The sequence below is a fragment of the Motacilla alba genome, chromosome 13, assembly GCF_015832195.1.
Source record: "Motacilla alba alba isolate MOTALB_02 chromosome 13, Motacilla_alba_V1.0_pri, whole genome shotgun sequence".
Lineage (NCBI taxonomy): Eukaryota > Metazoa > Chordata > Aves > Passeriformes > Motacillidae > Motacilla > Motacilla alba.
This window is the reverse complement of record NC_052028.1, coordinates 7,399,877-7,421,678: the sequence shown is the minus strand read 5'-3', so window position 1 is coordinate 7,421,678 and position 21,802 is coordinate 7,399,877. Positions and strand designations below refer to the sequence as shown.

The 21,802-nt window shown below is 39.7% G+C and overlaps 1 protein-coding gene across 2 annotated transcripts; it reads left to right on the top strand.

The window, feature by feature from the left end:
* The first annotated feature begins 2,213 nt into the window (after positions 1 to 2,213).
* RAD50 (RAD50 double strand break repair protein) lies at positions 2,214 to 21,802 on the top strand. Of its 2 annotated transcripts, none has more exons than XM_038150429.1 (26): positions 2,214 to 2,255; positions 3,245 to 3,420; positions 3,813 to 3,896; positions 4,126 to 4,277; positions 5,072 to 5,257; positions 5,403 to 5,607; positions 6,023 to 6,151; positions 6,370 to 6,535; positions 7,618 to 7,811; positions 8,346 to 8,552; positions 9,400 to 9,582; positions 9,790 to 9,947; positions 10,664 to 10,839; positions 10,939 to 11,176; positions 11,667 to 11,856; positions 12,700 to 12,826; positions 13,048 to 13,241; positions 13,550 to 13,660; positions 14,193 to 14,285; positions 14,372 to 14,485; positions 15,271 to 15,398; positions 16,182 to 16,406; positions 18,895 to 18,980; positions 19,384 to 19,526; positions 20,861 to 20,994; positions 21,302 to 21,802. In XM_038150429.1, the coding sequence occupies exons 2-26, from the start codon at positions 3,292 to 3,294 to the stop codon at positions 21,486 to 21,488; spliced, it is 3,939 nt and encodes a 1,312-aa protein (XP_038006357.1). In that variant the 5' UTR covers positions 2,214 to 2,255; positions 3,245 to 3,291; the 3' UTR covers positions 21,489 to 21,802. The 2 variants fall into 2 exon arrangements, with proteins under 2 accessions (XP_038006357.1, XP_038006359.1); XM_038150431.1 differs by lacking the exon at positions 2,214 to 2,255 and adding an exon at positions 2,330 to 2,823 and having other exon boundaries at positions 21,302 to 21,488.

Here is a 21,802-nt window from a genome sequence, read left to right as displayed (position 1 = left end):
AAATAGTGTGTGTGAAACAGAAAACTCTACCAGAAACAGTGCCAAAAACTGTCTCCTAATAATGAACTGTCGCAGAATATTCCGGAGGTGAGACTGGCTACAGACTCAGGGTATGATGCATGCATCATCTAAAGGCAATGTGGAAAAATATTGCCATAGAGAAAATATTGTGCTGCTGAACAACTGAGTCATAGCGAGGCAGCTGCAGGGCAGGAGGTGACACACAAATGGAGTGCAATCTGGTGTCTCCTCTCCAGAGGAGCTGTACTGGCTTCTCAAAGATGAGTGTGAACTTTGGCAATATGTTCACAGGCTGTTCAGCCAATATGGACACTAATTTCTTCTTGTCTCAAAATCTGAAGTGGCCATAGCTTTTGTTTTGTGAACCGTTTTTGCACTCATAAAAGGTACAATTATCACCAGAGTACAACTGCAGTGAAAGCCTGAATTGTTGGCCACAAAACCACCTGCTGGCTACCAGCTTCTGATAAGGTCCAGACTTACTTCACTTATCATGTCTGTTACTCATTTTAATTACAGATGATGCTGAGATTGAGCACAAAGGGCTGTTTTCCAAAGTTTGCCTCTGTTGCCTAACCATGAACTTGATCTGACACAAGAACTACTTGTGTTGTTTCCCTTCACGGCAAAAACACAGTAAAAAATACAGTAATATAATATAATATAATACTAAAATATGCTGGCAAGTTATTAATCAATTTTGGAGTTGGCTGAAAGTGTAGATAAATTAGATTCCCAATGCTGTCAGCTCATACAGTGAACCTGAGATGGCTCCCAGCTGGCCAGGGGCTGCTGGCTCACAGGAAGGGTGTGCATGGCATGTGCAGCCTGACCAATGTGTAGTTCTGGGGAGACTCCAGGTCCTCAGGAGTAGGATAACAAAGCTCCAGAGAAGCAGGAGGAAGGGGCAGTCCTCTGGCTTGGACTTTTTTCTAGCTGGATGATGAATATGGGTTAGGGAGCAAAGAGGAAGAAGATGTAGAAGAAGTCTGGTACAAGGGGGCAAGGAGCTCTGTTGGCCCGAGAGTGAAATGAGCTTGGCCAGCCAAAGGGAGTGATCCCCCTTCCTACCCCGATCATCTCAAACTTTCCTGCAATCCCTAAAACCGTCTGTCTTGGTTCCAGCGGAGGTGGAGCTAATTTCTTCTCAGTATTTGGTACAGTGTTGTGTTTTGGATTCAGAATAAGAATAATGTTGACAGTATGTTTATGTTCTGTTTTTTTCTAAGTTGTATCCTAAGTCAAGGATTTTTGTTGTTGTTGTTGTTGTTGTCTTGTGGTCTGCCAGTGAAGAGGTACAGAAAAGAAACAGTGAAGGAGCACAGCCAGGACAGGTGACCCAAAGTGGCCAAACGGATAATCCACACCATGGAACATTATGCCCAGTAGATAAACTGAGGGAGTTACCTGGAAAGGGGCTGGCATTGGTCAGCAGGTGGTGAGCAATTTTATTTGGCATCCGTTATTTGGGGTTTTTTCCTTATTTATTTTCATTACTATTATTTGCCATTATTATTATATTTTACTTTGTTTTCTGTTATTAAACTGCTCTTATCTCAACCTACAAGTTTTAGAGTTGATTCTTCTCCCCATTCCACTGCAGCTGAGGGGGAAGAGCCAGTGGCTTCATGATACCTCATCACCACGACAGACATTAAAGCTATTAGGGAGTGTGCAAGGGTGGACAATGATGGGGAAGGGTCTGGAGAAGAAGCCATACAAGCAGCGGCTGAGGGTGCTCGGTCTGTTCAGCCTGGGCGAGACTGAAGGGAGATCTTGCAGCAGAGTACAGCGGCAGATACCGATCTGTAGTGACCTGTGATGGGACTCGAGGGAATGGCCTGCAGCTGTGTCGGGGGAGGTTTAGGCTGGGTATCAGGAAAAGGCTCTTCACCCAGAGGGTGGCTGAGCACTGAACAGGCTCCTCAGGGAAGTGGTCACAGCATCGAGCCTGGCAGCGCTGAAGAGGCGTTTGACTCCCAGGAACGGCGCTGCGCAGGGCCAGCAGCTGGACTCGAGGACCCTTGTGGGTCCCTCCAACTCAGCTCATTCTGTGATTCTGTGATTTCCCGCCGCGTTCAAGCCACGATACCGCCTCAAAACGCCACAGCTCCTTCCCGAGCCCCGAGAGGCCACTGCAGCGCCGCGGCCCGGGGGCGGGGCGGGCGCGGCGGGGCGGGGCGGGGCGGGCGCGGGGGCTGCCGGGGCGCGGGCGGCGGCGGCGGCGGGCCCAGGTGACCGCGGGCATGGGGGAGAGGGGCGGCCGGGCCGGGGGCGCGCTACCGCGGCGGGCTCGGCTCGGCTCGGCTCGGCTCTGCTCGGCTCGGCTCGGCTCGGCTCGGCTGCGCTGCGGCGGCGGCTAGGGGAAGGGATGTCTCCCTGGAAAATGTCCGCCCCCGGCGGGGCGCGGAGCTCCGGGCGGGAAAGCCCCGCCGCCACCTCTGCCTCGGCAGGAAATGCCCTGTCCCGGGCCGAGCCCCGCGGGCACCCCCGTGAGGGCCGAGCCCGAGCCGTGTGAACACCCCCGGAGTGCGCAGCCACACACACACCGCACGGGGGAACGCGGGCCTTGGAGGCGGAGCTGCCTCCCCCGGACCCCGCGGTGCCCGGGGCAGCTCCCGCCGCAGCCCAGTGCTCTGAGCCCGCCCCGTGGCCTGCGGAGGCTGCAGGGGCTCCAGAGCCTTCCTCTGCCCTGCGCGAACGGGGGCACGGTGCTGGATGTGGTGCTGTGTGGTGCTGCACGAGCCTGTGAGAATCGGGCATTGGCAGAGCTTGCCCGGTGCAGGGTGTTGCTGTACAACAGTGAGTTATCAAAGAGGAAAAAATAATGGGGTTTCTCTTGTGTTTGGGGCATTCTAAAGGCACGTGTGCAGTGAAGTGGAATAAAGGGTTATTCGGGCCATTGTGTTTGATTTCATGATACATAGTGAGGCACTTAGCTTGGAGTTGATTAATTCCTCAGTTTGAAAGAAATAAGGTTTTGCATTCATATGTTCTGTACCTTGAACAGTAACTGAAGAACCTTAGCGGTGTTTTTAAATATGTTCATCATATATGATCCATGATCCAATCATTCCATGATTCCGTGATTGTAGGGTACAGTTTGAAAGTATAATTGTATGGAGTATGTAGGATTTATTTGCTTGTATAGGTGGTTAGTCAGCTTTCAGTGATGTGTTGTGATTTCTGCCTACTGAATTTTTCACAAAGATCTGTTCTGCAGGATTTACAGTTTCTCACCTCTGACTTTGGAACAGAAGTTCAGCAGAAATGTCGAGGATTGAAAAAATGAGTATCCTCGGAGTGAGGAGTTTCGGCGTAGAAGATAAAGACAAACAAATTATCACTTTCTTTAATCCGTTAACTATTTTGGTGGGACCAAATGGTGCAGGAAAAACGGTAAGCCTCACTTTATGTTTGGATTTGAGCTGTTAATAGGTCTGGAAGCTCATAACACGTGAATAATATTTTCTACAGAAAGGTATTGAATATTATTGCAAAAGTCATGCTGTTCACTATAAACATTGCGTTGTTTGGTGTTATTAGAAATCTGCTTTCATGCTTGGAATTTGCAGAGCACTGGTTGATATTTTTTCATAGGAAATTGATCCAGATCCTAATTAAAACTGCTTTTGCAAAGTATCATATTTTCATGCTACTCAAAAATTAAAATGTTATTTCTCTGTGTTTATGTACCTAACTCATTTGTGTTTGGGCTGTTACTGTGGATTTGCCTGTAGTCCACCTTCGTTACTCTAAATTTGTCTTTATAACTATTTCTGTTTTCTTAGACTATCATTGAATGCCTTAAATATATATCCACTGGTGATTTTCCTCCTGGCACCAAAGGAAAAACATTTGTTCATGATCCAAAGGTGAGTCATAGTGACTAGATGCAATGTGTGTTTACACCTAAGTAAAATACTCCCCTGCACTCAGGTTGTGAATAAACAGGGATGCTCAAGTCATAGCCAGCCTTGAGCTGAAATGAAGAAAAGCAGAGAGCTGGGGGTGATTAGAGCATGTCCCACAGCTGGAGAGGGACGTATTCCTTTGGCCCTTGAGAATTCCTCCCGTTCTGTTTCTTTTTTTCTTCTGCCAAAGGTTGCCAATGAAACCGACGTTCGAGCTCAGATTCGGTTACAGTTCCGAGATGTCAACGGGGAGGTCATGGCTGTCCAGCGCTCCATGGTCTGTACCCAGAAAGGCAAGACTCCTGAATTTAAAACACTGGAATCGGTCATTACTAGAACAAAGTGAGTTGTCAAGTGTTTCTTCTTACTTTGGCATGGAGATAGGTTTGGATTTGGTATGTTTTTATGCGTCAGATAAGAGAAAATTACACAATGTATTCCTTGACATAGCTACTAGTGCTTTTAGATTATAAAGATGTGTAGTTTCATTACTTTATCTGATAGATGATTGAAAAATTCCACATCTGATAGCTATGGTGTTAAGAAATACTTATATCTGTTGAATTGCATTTATTTGAAAATTTTATTGGTAATAAGGGTGGTGAGGCACTGGCAAAGGTTCCCTAGAGAAGATGTGGCTGCCCCATTTCTGGAAGTGTTCAAGGCCAGGGTGGATGGGGCTTGGAGCCCCATGGCTCTGTGACTAGCATCCCTGCTCATGGCAGAGGGAATGAGGTGGGTGGCATGGACATTTCCAACCCAAATCATTCCACGATTCTGTGATTGTTGGGTACAGCTTGAAAGTATCACTGTGTGGAGTATGTAGGCTTTACTTCCTTTAGTACCATTTTCAGTTTCACATCAATTTTGGCCCATGTTCAACTCCCATCTCCACTGTTTAAGTATATTCCTTTAACTCAAGAGCTGTCCTGCCCCCTCTGGTGGTTCCTCAGAGTTCTAATATGTGAAATTGTCAAAAACTGGCAGTGTTAAACGTGGTAATTTTGCACTTAAAAATTGTTACTTGTTAAATTTTTTGAATGTCTGTGTTGAAATGAGGTTATGCTGTTAAAATGCAGTTCACTTTTTGAAGAACTTGCCAGTAACTTCTTTGGGGTTTTTCTTTGTCTCCACAGGCATGGTGAGAAGGTCAGTCTGAGTTCCAAGTGTGCTGAAATAGATCGGGAGATGATCAGCGCCCTTGGTGTTTCCAAATCTGTGCTTAACAATGTCATTTTCTGTCACCAAGAAGAATCCAACTGGCCCTTAAGTGAAGGGAAGGCCCTGAAACAAAAATTTGACGAGATCTTTTCAGCAACAAGGTTTTTCCCTTTATTGTAATTAAATAAAAACTAAGTAAAAAATGTCTTCTCATAATGTAAATGTTAATAAAAATGTCTAAGACACTGTTTCATTCATCAGTATTGCTGTATTGCCAAAGCAGCTGAAATTTTGCTTTTTTTAAAGGTATATCAAAGCACTCGAAGCTCTGCGTCAGGTACGACTGAAACAAAGCTTGAAAGTAAAAGAGTGTCAGACAGAACTGAAATATCTGAAACAGAATAAAGAGAAAGCACAGGAAATCCAGGATCATCTCAGCAACAGAGAAGCTCAACTGGCTGCTTCTAAGGAGAATGTAATATCAATTGAGAACCAGCTTGAGCCTCTAAAGGTAATTTCCATGGGGATTATGTTAATACTTTAATACAAAGCAATAAAAGAAGTGAAAGGTGGATTAATTTCTAGGTTAAAATCTTGTACTTTCATATCTAATCTTTTGCCCTGCAGCAGACTCAAGCATACCTCAACTCACCTGGCAAATACTGCTCTAATCTGTAAACAGTCATTGAAGGGTTGAGAATAGAATTCTTATAGCAGCATTGGGTTTTTGTCAGTTTAAAATCTCTCTCAAATTTAGCTGGTATCTAAAACCATTTTAAGCTGTAACTAAAGCAAAAACCAAACTAAAACTTAACGTTCCCTATCTTAAAAACATATTTGATGAAACTGAAGGTTTTGTACTTAAAATAATTGATTATGGGGTTCACAAACTGATGAGATATTTTACTTACCACATTTTTTTGCAGAGCTCTCTGGCAGTAGTTGAGCAGAATCTCACAAAAGTAATGAGGTTGGACAATGATGTGAAGGCCCTGGAGAGCAGAAAGCGGCAGATGGAAAAAGATAATCAAGATTTGCAACAGAAGATGGAAAAGGTTGCCTTTATGACAAAAAACTTTGATTATTTTACTTTATCAATCTAAGAAAAACAGTTTTCCTGTTTTGCTTGCTGTAGATTTTCCCCCTGTATGTCTTATTATAGAAAATCTGCATGTGAGCTGTTAAACTCTTATTCCTTTAATTCTATTGTGGTAAAAAGTATACATTTTTAAAACATCAATAATTGGCTTACAAATTTGTATGTGGTGTACAGGTTTTTCAAGGAACAGATGAACAACTAAGGGATAGATACCAGAACCACCAGAGAATAGTGAAGGAGAAGGAGAAGAGATTGTTGGACTGTAAACGTGATTTAGATAGAGCCACTAAAGAGTGCCAGAGATTTAACAGTGAGAAATCAGAGCTGCTCATTGAACGAGGTAATTCAGATTTCATTTATAGTCCTGTGTGTTTTATAATGTAATTAAATCTGAAATGGAACTGCTGATAATTGAAGTGATCTGAACTGGGTGAAACTCCTGAAATGTGTGTTAGTTCAGGTTCCCCTGCACAGTGGGGTGGGAGAGTCCTGCTGGTGGACAAGTTTAGGTGTTTTTCTCCTGGAGTTTCTAACAGGCACGTTTTCTGAGCTATAATTACAACATGCAGTACATTTTATCATATAACAGAGAAAAAGCATGAAAGCTGAATGCCTAGCACTTTTCATGTCTCATGTGGGGACTGGGGACAAGTCAGAGGGCTTGAAGTTAATGTTCTTTCAGTTGTGTCTGCTTTTTTTTGTGGATTATGGAAATGTCAGCAAAGCTGTAGTAGTTGGGCCACAGAATACATGCTTACATAAAATGTGTTTGGGCTTTGTTTTTTATCAGAATAATATTTTTAATCATTTTAGGGGCTTGCTTTTGAATTATTGATTTTTTTAATTCATAAAAATGTAGTTATCTGAAATAGCAATCTCTACCTATAGCTTTTTATTCCATACTTTTTTGTGTTGTTGAAAAATATTTCAAGGTTTCAAAGGCTTTCTGTGGTGGCGTTTGCTGGGTCCCAGGACAAGGGAAGAGATGAGACTCTTGACTCCATGTTTCAGAAGGCTGATTTATTATATTATGATATATATTACATTAAAAATGCTATACTAAAACTGTACTAAAAGAATAGAGAGAAAAGATTCATCAGAAGGCTGGAAAGGAATAACAAAAGCTCGTGACTGCTCAGCTGGACACAGCTGGACCAATGATTGGGCATCAAGTAGAAACAGTTCATGTGAAACCAATCAAAGATGCATCTGTTGGTAAACCATCTCCAGACCACATTCCACAGCCATCAGATAATTATTGTTTACATTTCTTTCCTGAGGCCTCTCACCTTCTCAGGAGAAGATCCTAGTGACAGGATTTTCATAAAATACCCCAGTCACAGCTTTCAACTGGCTTTGAATCCTAAGCGTGTCTTCTCTCTCAGTTTTTGAACATTTATGTCGCTTTTTCTTTTTGTGGAGGCCGTCTTCAGCTGCAGGCAGATCGTCACCAGGAGCACATTGTGACCAGGGATTCCTTAATTCAGTCTCTGGCAGCACAGCTGGAGTTGGATGGCTTTGAGCGAGCCCCTTTCACTGAAAGGCACATTGCCAGTTTTCGCAGGCTGGTGAAGGACAGGCAGGACAGAGATACAGAAGCTGCAAATCGTATGATGGTAAGAACTGTGTTGTTTGAGTAGTGTTAATTTTATGGGCCGTTGGTGTTTTACTGGTCCACATGGGTCTTTATGGTGCTGGGAGAAAGTGTTGGTGGGGGGGAGCTGAAGCTGGTTTTTTTTAGAATTCTTGGTGCCATCTGCATGGAAAGTAGTTTTGGAATTAGGAGTGGTCACCAAGGCTGTTGAACAGGCAGTTCATCAGAGAGGTCCTTCTAGCAGTCCTCGTGCAGCTGGATCACTGATAAGCTCAAAAACCTGAGGAAGAATTACAGTGGGCACCTCGTTTAAAAATAAACAACTTTTTGTTGAAGTCATGTTCAAAATGGAGTTGCTGTCACAGAATGCTACTGGTATGATGCATCTGCATTTTCCTATCAAAAACATTTCAGCAGATAATTTTGGACAAGTTGTCGTTTTCTCAGTATTTCAGTGTTTTTCTGTGGTAAATATTGGCACAGTAGTGTGAAAAAGTATTTTAAAATATTTTCCTGTGAAAAAATAATGAATATCTTATTGCTGATCTTCTTTCAGAGAGAATTTGCACAGAAAGAAACAATGAAGCAAAAACAGATAGATGAAATAAGAGACAAAAAAACTGGATTAGAAAGAACCATTGACCTGAAATCTGACATTCAAAATAAGAAACAAGCAGAGCTGAAGAATGTCAAATGTGAATTGCAGCAGTTGGAGGGGTTTTCAGACAGGATTACCGAATTGGATGAGGAGATTGGCAAGATGGTAAGTTAGTTGTAATTGAAGAAATTATAGAAGCTTGAAGTAAAAACTTGTGGCTTCATAATTAAAAAAATATACCAAAACCCATAACCCCTCTGTTAATGTTTACTCTTTCAGATGTGTTTCTGCCCTTTTAATACCCTTAATGCTTTGTCTGTTCAGATAGTGCACCCTTTGGGGCAGCAGGGTCTGTTCACCACCTTGTTTTTGTACAGTCCACACATAGAATGTGCTGCTTCTGCTTGGTGAGTTTAAACTGGATAATAGCACAGCTGGCAAGTAGATTGGTTGCTCTCAAATTATTGGGCTAGAAACTTTGAATTGGAAGTTCCATACTACCTACATTTTTGGATAGAACCTGCCTGTGAGATGGACTAGTTGGTTATAAGTGTTTTATCTGATGAAGTAAAGTTACAAGCATTTTATGTTCCTGCTGAACAGCTGGTTATGCCTTTGTAGCCAAATATTTTATGTTTGTTAGCAGTATATGAATTCTGCTTGACAGTGTTTTTTCTAGCCTCTTCACTAGGGTAATTCCAAATTTACTCTACAGTAGATACTAAAATACAGACAATCAGACTATGAGTGGGCTTCTGGTAAGAGCATGAGCAAGTTGGGGCAGCGCTGCATTCCAGGACTGCATCCAGTATCTTCCTCTGGCTTTTCTTGCCCCACACCAGTCACAGCCTTTTCCTTTTGCATTTATTCTTTACAAATTTTGTGCCATTCCTGTAACAGCTACTGATGCTGCTGCCAGACAGCTGAAGAGGTTTCTGGTGTTTCCTTTAGCTAGAACTTTATTGATTTTTGTAATTATTTGTGTCTTGTGGGCTTTTCTTTTTTTGTATAGGAGCATGAGCTGGAGAAGGCTGAGAGGAACAGCAATGTAGAAACACTGGAACAGGAAATACAGACTCTGCAAAATGAGAAAATAAACCTGGACAAAGCTCTTAGGAAGTTGGATCAAGAGATGGAGCAGTTGAATCTACACACCACAACCATTACCCAAATGGAGATGCTGAAGAAAGACAAAGTAATGTTTTTATCAATATCTCTTAAGAGAGGGACATGAAATTGATACAGTCTCTCCAGTATTTTTGTATTTTTCAGTGTATTTGTGTATTTATCATCAAAAGTAGAGCTTCTGTCTGACTTTGTAGAAGCTATTAGCTTAATAAATGCATTGAGTTATAAACCTGAAGATAGGAAAATTTCATTTAAAATGCTTCCATTTCCCCAGGCAGAGAAAGAAGACCAGATTAGAAAAGTAAAGTCAAGACATTCTGAGGAACTAACATCACTGCTGGGATACTTTCCAAATAAAAAACAACTTGAAGACTGGCTTCATGGTAAAAATAAAAAGATTAATCAGACAAGGGATACTCTTGCTAATCTGAAGTAGGTATTAATTTAATAGATTATTTCTTCACAAGTTTTTATGTAATTACGAATTTAAATGTTGGAAAGTTTCATATGTTCAAAATACTTTTTGCTTTAATTCATTAGTGTTTATTTAGGTATCTACAAAATCAGAGAAAACATCCTGCAGAGTTCCTGTGATACGGAGCTGATACAGTTTGTGCTAGTTAATAAAATCACAATATTTGTAGTGTCAAAGAAAGCACTAAAAGCAGATAGCAAAATAGTGATGTGGAACATCCTTAGTTGTTTGTGTTAATTCTAGCTGAATGATCTGGAGCATCCTTAGTTGTTTGTACTAATTCTAGCTGAAAGTATGTGCCTGGGGCTGGAAATTGCTGGTCTTCTGATTTTCTGATAAGTCACAGAGTGGTTAGTGACTATATCACAAATTCATGTGTGATTACCTGGTCTTGGTTCCATTTGATTAGATAAAACAATTAGTTAGAAAGAGTAGGAAGTTTCTCATCAGTAATCATCTAGAAAACAAAAGGGATTTAAAATGAAACACTTACGCTGTACTTGGATGAATAAAAAGTTTATGCTATAAATTGTGTGAAAAATCAATAAAAAAGGACTGGTGAATAGTTCTGTAATTCCAATTTCAGATTACCTTTCCATGGTTTTTGGTTTTGCTTAAACAGTCTAAATCTTTGTGTTTAGGTAATAAAAGTGTTTCTGCTTTAATATTTCAGCAAGCGACTGGCATCAGTAGAATCTGATAAAACTTATGCCACTAATGAGCTAAAAAAAAAACAAGCCCAGTTGTCTAGTCATGAAACAAAACTTTTTGATGTTTGTGGAAGTCAAGATTTTGACAGTGACCTGAGCAAACTTCAAGATGAAATTGAAAAAAGTTCCAAACAGCGAGGTAAATTTGTGTATAGCTTGCCTTTTTTCTCTGAAATACTAATCTAGCTGATTATTCACTGTTTATCCAACATAAGTGTTCTGTTTGTTTTTCACCCAGCTGTGCTTGCTGGAGCCACTGCAGTTTATTCACAGTTCATTACACAACTGACAGAGGAGAACCAGTCTTGTTGCCCAGTTTGCCAAAGAGTTTTTCAGACAGAGGCTGAGCTGCAGGATGTCATCAGTGATCTGCAGTCTAAACTGCGCCTTGCCCCAGACAAACTGAAGTCCACGGAGTCTGAGCTGAAGAGAAAAGAGAAAAAACGTGATGAAATGATGAGTCTCAAACCACTGCGGTAAAGTGCTTAGGAAACCATATTGTTACAGGCTGTTTGCTTTGAAATGTGTGGGGTTTGATTATAAAAAAAATACGCAGACATCAAGGAGGCTTTATTCTAGGGCTGGCTAATTAATTTCAAAATGTCATTGTTGGGAGAAATATTTTGAGAGAATTTGAGAATGGCTGAGGGTAGAGCTTTCCTTCACAAGAGGGCACTCTTGTTCAGTACTTTGTACCTTCTGGGCACTTGCTGTAATGAAGTTAAAAACCAAAAGAGATTTTGTTTGCTTGTTTGTGTAATCTCACCTAAAATGAGGGATGTATTACCTTAGCTGGGTATGTAACATAAACTTAGTTAAATATGGGCAAGGTTAAGGGGATACTATTTTAGCTAAATTTAGTCTTCCACTACTAAATCATATAATGGATTTTGTGATCTTCACTGTCTTCAATTTATGCTGCTGTTTCTGACCAAGGAAATTTTAGGGATTTATATTTTATTTAAGGCAAACTGTAGTTGAACTCCAAGATAAGGAAATTCCAGACCTGAGGAACAAGATCCAGAATGCAAACAGAGATTTAACAGGCCTGAAGGATGAGATAGAAGAGCAGGAATTACTTCTCCAGACAGCTTTGTCTGAGGAACAAGGTGCCAAGGCACGGTTACAGGATATAGCTCTGATGGAAAGGTATCAGGTATGCTTTGGTAACTTTTTTTTAATACATAAAATTATATTCCTTTGCATTTAAATACGTAGTTATTCAGTAATATGACAGAACTTTGAGATCCTTATTTTAAAGTATTTCCTAGGACAGTATAACATAGGTGATCTTTTACTAATAAAACTTCAATTTACAAAAGTCTTTTTTTTTTTTTGAGCACCACAGAGTCACTTGAGTTATGATTCAGTTCTGTGCTATGTGAACTGAAAAAAGAGATGTAATCCAGAAGTGAGAACAACTACAAGTACACCTAGGTGTTTTCAGTCCTCATAGTCATTATAGGTCACTGTATTCCCAGCATCTCGCATGTTTCCTGGTTCTGTGGCATCTGAATACGTGGTAAAGGGAAAGAGAAATCCTGCACTTTTTATTATCCTGGCATAGGAGACTGTTTTGAGCAGTCTTCATGCCTTTATTGCCAATACAAAATCTTTGCTTGACTGAGAATCTTCAGAGGAGCAATTAGGGACCCTGGGGCCAGGCAAAGGACTGAGAGCATTTCACACGGTGGAGATGTCAGCAGCTCCCAAGGCTCCAGCAATTCCAGTGTTGCAGGGACAGATTGCACATGGAGCTGTCCTGAAGTGGACAGGGGATGTTATAGGCCTGTGCATCCTTATTGGCTGATTCCATGCACAGTTAGGAATTCCAGTTCCTAGCAGCTGACATAATCCTGCTGCTAATTGCTCTACAAGGGAAGGAAATTGGAAGCTTGTGAGTGCCTCAAGCCCTGAGCTTGTTCTTATGTGCCAAAGGTAAAAAATACATTGTTGAAGACTAATTCAGTAGTAATGGTACTTTTCCTCATACTTTCAGACTGATATCAGGGATGTTGAACGAAAAATTGCTCAGCACGAAGCTAAGCTGGTACGTGTCAATTTAAGCAAAACTGTGCTTCAAGTAAGCCAAGAAAAACAAGAGAAGAAACATCTGTGGGATACAGGTAGGTTCTATAAACCTGTTACTTCATTTTTATACTAAAAGTAATGTTCCAAAATTCTTGCCATTAAAATTTTAGTTTACTTATTTTATGTTCTTAAATAACTGTTCTCCTGGTTCGTTGTTACTGGTTTTTGGAGTTGCACCAGCTTAATTTAGAGATGAATTTTCATGAGGATTACAATAACGGTTGTAATAACAGATTGACTCTGTTTTCATCTGCAGTTACCAGTAAAATTGAGTTGAATCAAAAACACAAGCAGGACCAGCAGAGCCAGATTCAGCAGCTGAAGAGTGTAGTTAATGACCTGAAGGCAGAGAAGCTGCAGATCGTCAGCAGCATGCAGCGGCGGCGGCAGCTGGAGGAGCAGACTGTGGAGCTGACCACTGAGGTTCAGTCCTTATGCAGGGAGATCAAGGTGAGAAATACTCTCAATTGTCTAACCCTTAGCTTTGCTGGCCTTGAAATAAAAAATAATAATCTTGTCATACTTAATATTGTCTCTAGTCCTAGACAATGGGATGGATTTTTAAATATTTATACTGTGCTGCTGTTGTGTATCTTTGGGAATTTCCAGACTTTTTAAAATACATATTTTCATATCTCCTTTTTTTAATACACACAAAAAAGAAATAAGTAACCACATTACTTTTTTTACTGCATGAAAAATTATTGATCTTCACCAGAATGTGAAAATAAAAACTACTTTTTCCAACTACTTTTCAGGAAGCAGAAGAACAGGTACTTCCTTTGGAGGCAAAGTTAGACAAATTGCAGCAGGAGAAGGAGGAACTAGTGAATAAAAGGACTGCAAGTAATAAAGAAACACAAGAGAAGGTTTGTTTGCTCTTGGCATAGCTGTGAGATAGGATTAGATACTGTTTTTCAGTGGATGGAAGCTGTGGTACTGAGTTTGCTTTTAGGAAACATCAATGACACCAGGAGGGGCTTTAGATTGGTAGAGCTTTTAGGGAGGAAAAGGATCATGTCAGTCAGGACATGAACTCAATTGTAACTCACCTTTGGCAGTCTTGAAAAAAGACTTCTTGGGACATTTGGCAATATTTATTGGCTGATGGCATTCAAAAGCCCTTCCTAAGTAGACCCAAGAGGAACAGCAAGGATGACCATCCTTGCCAAGAGACACACTGGTTCTTCCCACGTTAAGTGGCCCTCATGCGTTTTGGGAAACATTTTCATGCTTATAAGAAGTACTGGGATTGTAGAAGCTGAAGACTTTATTAGACAACTAAAGGGAGTTACAATAAGGAATTGTACTTTGGTGGTGGTGTTATCCAGTACCTTTGATACAGAGCATATTTGTTCTTGGACAGAAGGCAATATTTGATTTGATATCTTTTCTCTGCAGATGAATAGCATAAATGAGAAAGTTAAAGATATAAACAAGTATGTGAAAGAAATTGAAAACTATATTCAACAAGGAAAAGAAGACTATAAAAAGGTAATCTAAAAAGCAGTCAATAAAAAGTTAGCATCAAAAGTACTTTTGTTTTTAAATCATATGCCATTTTCTTCATCTTTCTTCAGCAAAAGGAGTCTGAACTTGAAGAAGTAAATTCTCATTTGGCTGCCTGTGAGAAACAGAAGGAAAAGATAAGTAAAGAGATGGAAATGACCCGACAAGATATTGATACTCAAAAGGTGGATATATTATTTAAAGTGTACTTGGCATAGTTGAAATAATTCCTAGTTCTGGTTTATCTGCCTAGGTCTGTAGTGGTGTGAAATTAGCTTCCTCTTGATTTATTTGATCAGTTGTTAGTCAGGATAGTTGCTATATGTGCATTAGGCTGAAAATAGTCTTGAGATTTCTATGTGGAAATTTAGAAACCGTTTATCTCTAACTATCATCTGATGGTATTTCTAAGAGTTAAGTCTGGTGGGATAGTAGTCAGCATTTTCAGGACTATCTTTATGTGGAGGGTACATGCCTTTATAAGTAAAGTACAAACTGCAGGTACCAAAAGTTGCTTGCTATTCCAGATTTATCATGTACTTTGAATTCTTGTGTATGTGTTTCAAATACTGTGTAGATTCCTTAAAGGAAATATGTCCTTTCCCATTCTACCCCTTCAGTTACTATCTGTGGTTGTAGAGCTGCAACAGGGGACTTGATTAAATCCATCCTTGGTTAAAACTACTTGTCCTGAAATCCATGGTTGAAACATGGATTCATATTCTCAAAAAGAATCACTCTTGTGTTCAGTTGGGACAGTAAACTCTGCTAAGTGTTATTCCAGTTTGAAAGATGAAATAATACTGCTGATTTCCATTTTATTCTATTTTTAGGACAAGATAAGTTCTCCCTGTGATAATTTTTGTTGTTTCCGCTTGCAGCATGTTTCAGAGTTGTGCAGAACTGATACATTGTAATTGATAACCCACATGCTGAAACATTACACAATTCCTTGTTTCTTTGGAGCTAGATACAGGAAAGGTGGCTGGAGGATAACCTCACCTTGAGGAAGCGGAAGGAAGAGCTGAAAGAAGTTGAAGACAACATAAAACAACTTATGAAGGAGATGGGAGAAATGAAAGTCCCCCAGATGAAAAAGTAAGCCACTTCAAACCAGAATGGTGTGCTTTGCACAAGAATTCATGGAACATCTGGATGTTGCAGTCACTGTGTTTCAGTGTGCCTGATCCTCTTCTCACCCCGTTCATGCAGGCCACTTTCTCCTTCACAACCTGTGTTTGGTTCATATCCCTGTGACAACAGTGTGAATGGCTCTGAAATTATACAGTGCTTCTGGCTAGAAATAGAGATATCTGCTCATACCTGTTCCAGTGCTTTTCATGATGTTTACTGAGCAATCCACATTTAAATAAATCAGGCTTCTGGATGAGAGTATTTAGTTTTTATTTTCAGTCTGCTCACTTAGTTCCCAGCAGCAAATTTTGTGTTTACTTCAATAGTTTAGTAATAATTGCTTAGATAATAAACACTTCTGAAAAGTAATTACCCCTTTGCTGGTTCTTGCATGTGAAATATTTATTTAGCATGCTAGAGCTTACCCAGTAATTCATCTTCTTTTGCTCAGTATCCATCTATAAATATTTTTTTTGTTTATACATATAGCATTTTAGCATTTGAACTTGACAACTTGCTTCTCCTATTCAAAATAGTGATTAGAATATATTCTTAACAAACTTACAGCTATTTTTATTTCAATAGTGTCTTCATTTCAGTGGCATTATTACTGTAATTTTAACTGTTACAGACTTTATAGATGTGATACAATGAGCTGTTTTCCAACATAAACTCAAAATTAGAGCCCTGATTAAAAAGTTGAAGCACTAAATACAAGATACATATGTATCAATTCTGGTTTGACAGTGAGCAGAAGCATTTGGAGGAGAAAATCGAATCTCTGAAGAGGAACCATCACGTTGCTCTGGGCCGCCAGCGTGGGTTTGAGGAGGAGATTGTTCGCTTCAGAAAGGAGCTCCGAGAGCCGCAGTTCAAAGATGCAGAGGAAAAATACAGGGACATGATGATTGTCATGAGAACAACAGAGCTGGTGAACAAAGATCTGGACCTTTATTACAAGGCTCTTGATAAGTAAGTGTTGTCAAATGAGGGTGATTCTTAAATGTTTTCACCTTTATTGGTATTGATAACCTTGATGCCAAAGCAATTTTCAATTTCAGGCTTCCAGGGTGATTTAGAGGAAATTGATATCATTCCTTGAGATATATAATTTCTCTTCATATATTCTGACATTTAAATATTAAGAAAACATAAGCTATAACTTCCTAAGTAAATTAATGAAACTGTACTGGAAACTGCACAGGATTGGTATGATGTAGGAAATTTGTAAGTTAATGTCTATAGTGTACATATATTAAATGCATTGATGGTAATAACTGGAATTTAATACAGTCATAGGTAAGTCTGATATTTGTATTCCCAATTCTCTGAAAGACTTCTTTGGAGTTTTAGTTGTACACATTAGGACTTATATTTGCAGTACTGCAGGAGGAGAGAGATAAGGCAAGGTGAGATCGATGTTTAAATCCTTCATTTTTAACCTGAACCCTTCTACTTTCATTTCTATAGCAATAAATTTTAGCATCTTCTGGTCATATCTTAACATGAATAAGATATGCCAGGTAAATTTCTTGTTTCTCATGGCATTTTCTCAGGTTAATAATTGTGTTTTAAAGAATATTACAATGTAGAGGGATTTTTTGCCCTTTTCCCGTGTGGGTGGTTTTGTGCTTATATTAAAGAAAGTAAGGTCATAAGAAAGATATTTGGCATTTGATGGAAAGTGTAGCAAGCTTGTTCTTGTTTCTGTTTCCTCTGGAAGCTTGTTTGTTAGTCTTGGACTGACTGGGCAAAAAGAGCATCTCAGAATTGGTAACCATATACAAAATAAAACATGTGGCTCCCTAAAAACCCTGTTTGTTTGCTTATAATGATGGAATAGCAATGAACAACTTGATGGACAGTGGGAAAGGATTTTGGAATCAGTGGATATATTTCAGGAAATAGAAAACTGGTGTTCAGTGGCAGAAAGATAAATATTAGGAATGAAAAAAGAGCAAGAAAGATAAACATTTTGGCCACTGTAGGAATTCTCAATGCACCCATGTCTTGAATAAAGTATGGAGTTTTTGCTTCTTTTTAAAAGGGATTGCTAGTGCTGGAGAAAGGAGCACAAAAGAGTGGTTGAGGATACAGCATAATGGTCAAGAAGAGAAACAGAATAAATGAGAACTTTCCAAGTTGAAAAGATATTCTAGAGGAACCCTGTTCTAAGCTGGTTTGGTAATAACATTAAATAAAGTAAATATAATATTGAAATGTAAGCTAATACAAAATTTGTGTGAAGAACTACGTTATTCAGAGGGTATAAGTCTTCCCTTTCAGTTGTAATGGAAATGCACTCCAAGAATTTCCTTTTTAGAATTTTTTTTGTATGGTATCAAATAATCTATTGTTTCTATTTAAGGCTAACAGGAAAACAGTCTTGTAATTTCAAGAAAAATAGATAAGCATCACTTAGCGGTAATCGTCTGAAAAATCAGCGAGGCAAAATGCTAACTCTAATGGCCAAAGCTGTATCTGTGGCTGGGAAAACCAACATTTTGGGTGTTCCATGCTATCAGATGATCTTTATTGACTCTATTTAGAAATTTATGATAAATACTGATGAGGAATGCATTCTTGGGGCTAAGTAAATAGTTGAAAATGCTTCATTTTTGCTTAAAACCTATCAGAGTTGATACCTCAGTATTCCGCAGAACAGGTGGAAGAGCAAAGGTAGAAAAAGCATATGTAAAAGTCCATTTCAGAAGGGTATTTTATTTCCGCCACATTTTTTGGAAGAAGACATTGCCATAAAGCGAGTGAGCATCTTTTTCATAGCAGAGTAGCTTTTCTGTAAAAAGACGAGTTAGAAATGCAGTGTCCTGTCCTTTTCTGAGAGTTTTGTAAGATTTCATCTGTTAATAAACTAAAGTCATGCTACTATGTTGACTGGAGAGATGAAATTAAAAATTATTAATGATATCCTGTGTTACTATTGCTGCTGAAAAGTATTTCTTGTCACAATGCCTGTTTGGGAAATTACAAATTATATTCTCAATAGGAGTTCTGTGCTCTGAGGAGACTTCAGGTTCTCCTTTCTTGCTGTTGTTTGCCCTGCTGGCAGACTGTGCCAGAGTAACACTCCTACTCTGGAAAGCTTAACATCAGATTTATCTTCTTGGTGTCAGGCTGAAAATAAACCTCACACATAAATCATGAATCTCTTAAAAAGTCAGGTAAAGTCATTCTCCACTGAGTGACTGCAAATATATTTGTTGTCATTACTTTCCTACTTCTTAGAACTGAGCTGCTTGTGAGCGTAGAATTATTTACACAATGGTATGTTGTTACTCTTCAGGTACTTCTCTGTCGAAAATAAACTAGTATTTTCTGTATTTTTAGTAGAAGTATTAATGGAATGGAAAGGGAGCTGCCACCTGCCTTAAAGCCCCTAGCAGTCCATAGCAGTCCATGGTTGCATCTCTAACAGTTTACATTTTTTGCTGTTTTTTAGAGCAATAATGACATTTCACAGCATGAAAATGGAAGAAATTAACAAAATAATTCGGGACCTGTGGCGAAGCATTTACAGAGGACAAGGTATGTAGTATTTTTTTTCTTTTTTTACCCATATGTATCCATTTGATATGGGGCACTGCATAAGGAAGAGCAAGATAAGAAATAGCTGGTTCCATTCTAAAGGCTGTATCTGTTCTTCACCACTATAATCTTTTTATTGAACATTATATAGTAACATGCAGGATAAATAGAGTTAATTTTCACTTCTCTGTGTTTTCCAAAGGTTAGGTTTCTTTGTCAAGGGACAGTGCATGAATTCATTCCTTCCATTGTGGAAAAGTTAACTTCCAAGATGGATCTATCAGTGGGAGTTCTGAATGGAATTTTTATTGTTACTACATGTTATACCTCTCATCTCCCACTAACCCTATGATATTTTTCAAGATTTTTGATAATATATGAGCTGTCTCCTTCCCATTTTCAGATATTGAATATATAGAAATTCGCTCTGATGCAGATGAGAATGTCTCAGCCACTGACAAAAGAAGAAATTACAATTACAGGGTAGTGATGGTGAAGGGAGACACAGCACTGGATATGCGAGGAAGGTGCAGTGCTGGGCAAAAGGTAATGGCTCTTTGTCCACAGCAACAGGGACTCTGAAAACTGACTCACGTGGATGCAGGGGAGCCAAGTGGCCAAAGAACAGGCAGCTCCAACTCTAATTTATTATTGTGTACAACTTCCCTTCACTCTCTCTGGGTGTTACACAGTATGTGACTCAACATCTGAACCCTGCTTTGGGCTGCCAAAATCCGTTGTTTCAGATGGGCACTGGGCTGATGCCCTGCGGGAGTGAAGGGTTTGACTTCCTCTGTCCTCAGGTTTAAGTCCTCCCATTTTGTCTCTTCCTGGTTACCACTGAGGTTACCTCAGCTTCAGGTCTATCGACTTGCTCCCTCTTTTTTTTTTTTTCCTTTCTGAGCCCTTGGTCTTCTTTTTGCAACTGTGTCTACTTGTAAGTTGATAGGATCTCTCTTCCTCCAAATTATGCTGCTTTCACCTGCTGCTGACTACAGCCTTTCAGTTCATGTCACCAGTATCACACCTAGCCATACTTCCAGGCATTGCATTTCCTCCTGTGCTGTCAGCTTGCTGCTCCGTGGGCTGTCCATTCCTCTTCAGTAACACACGCTGGCCAAGTGGCCTGATGACACACCAGCTGTGACAATACCTGTGGTGAGAGTTCATCTCAGTTAACCACACCCACACATGCTGAGGGTTGTTTCCACCTGCCTGTTCTGTTAAATGTGTCCTCTCCTGGAGTAGTTTAGGATGTTGCGTTAGAGTCCTATGTAAATGAGAGCGAAACTTGAAGAAGTTTCTTAGCTGAAATTCTGAGAACTCTTCTTTGATGATGAAATGTGATGCCAGCAGTCACGATAATTGGAAAATATTTTTGGCAGCGCAGTTTCCATTGAGTGTTCAGTAGATTTTAGTAGTTCAGGAGATCTTGTAAATATGATTACGCATGTTGATGCAAAACTAACACAGAAGGTGGTAAATCCTACTGTCTTCCATTATAGTAAGAAGTCAGGAGCTCAGTAGCTGAGTAACATGCAGACAAATTTCCACCTGCTGCAGTGGGGTGGGCTCGAGCAGAGTGTAGAGGTAATGCTAATGGCACTGTTGTAGTGGCTTTACCTCAGATCAGAATCCTTACTTCCAGTGTCTTCTGAATTTTGAGTGCTTCTATATAGAGCCAATCTTTGAATTCAAACTAGAAGTTTCAATGCAGTTTTTCAGTAATTAGTTAGTTACTGTCATTTTGTGAACTGTCAGCACATTGTTCTGTAAACTTCAGTCTCAGTTTGTAATGGCATTAAAAACAGGTTGTTACATATAGATCCTCTTTAAACAGTTTGAAGCTTGAGATTTTTGTGGTTTTACCTTTCCCTCAGGTGCTTGCTTCTCTCATCATTCGCCTTGCTCTAGCAGAAACATTCTGTATCAACTGTGGCATTCTGGCCCTGGACGAGCCTACAACCAACCTTGACCGAGAAAACATTGAGTCCCTGGCACATGCCCTGGTAGAGTAAGTGAGCTCTCCTTAACAATGGGTATTTTTTAATACCCTTTTGGCATTATATTTTAAGCTGACATGTCTTTGTTGTGAGTAGTTTTAGATTCCATCTCTATCTGGAAAAGAAAAAAGGTGTGTCTTATATAATTTGAGGGGTTTTTTAATGTGGTTAGAAAGAGTGGGTAATCAGCACTAGATTACTCGATGGTTCATATCATTCGTTATCAATATTGAAATATTTTTGTGCTGTGTATTTGCAAGCTCTCTGATGCTAGCATGGGATGCAGGTAAGTGCACACTCGATAATATCTCTTTGTAGGATAATAAAGAGCCGCTTACACCAACGCAACTTTCAGCTGCTGGTGATTACTCACGATGAAGATTTTGTTGAACTTCTGGGCCGTTCTGAGTATGTGGAAACATTCTACAGGATAAAGAAGAACATTGACCAGTGCTCTGAGATCATGAAATGCAGTGTCAGCTCCCTAGGCTCCTATGTTCATTAGAATGGCAAGGAATTATATACTATAGGCAGCCTAACCTGATACATTGTACACTGCCTGACTTAACAGAGCTCAGGGTAGGTGTCTGAAAATGTAGTTCCTTCCTATCATATTCTACTGAAGCTTTGTAACAATTTTTGCCAGATTCTAAGACTGTAAGACTTTTAAACTTCTTACCTTTCTACATATTTTTGTGCCTGGGCTTAGAAATCACCATTGGAAATTGAAAGAATTTGAAAGAATTTAAATGAATGCCACGCAGTTAAATTTTGATGTATGTTATGCTTTAAAAGTGAAAATAAAGTTGTGATGTTCTT

What these genes read in the sequence shown, in the direction of transcription:
- RAD50 (XM_038150429.1), top strand. Translation starts at nt 3,292, where the DNA reads ATGTCGAGGATTGAAAAAATGAGTATCCTCGGAGTGAGGAGTTTCGGC. An exon ending in ATGAGGAGATTGGCAAGATG is followed by an intron (nt 8,553 to 9,399) that starts GTAAGTTAGTTG and finishes TTTTTTGTATAG; the next exon opens with GAGCATGAGCTGGAGAAGGC. An exon ending in AAAGTCCCCCAGATGAAAAA is followed by an intron (nt 15,399 to 16,181) that starts GTAAGCCACTTC and finishes CTGGTTTGACAG; the next exon opens with TGAGCAGAAGCATTTGGAGG.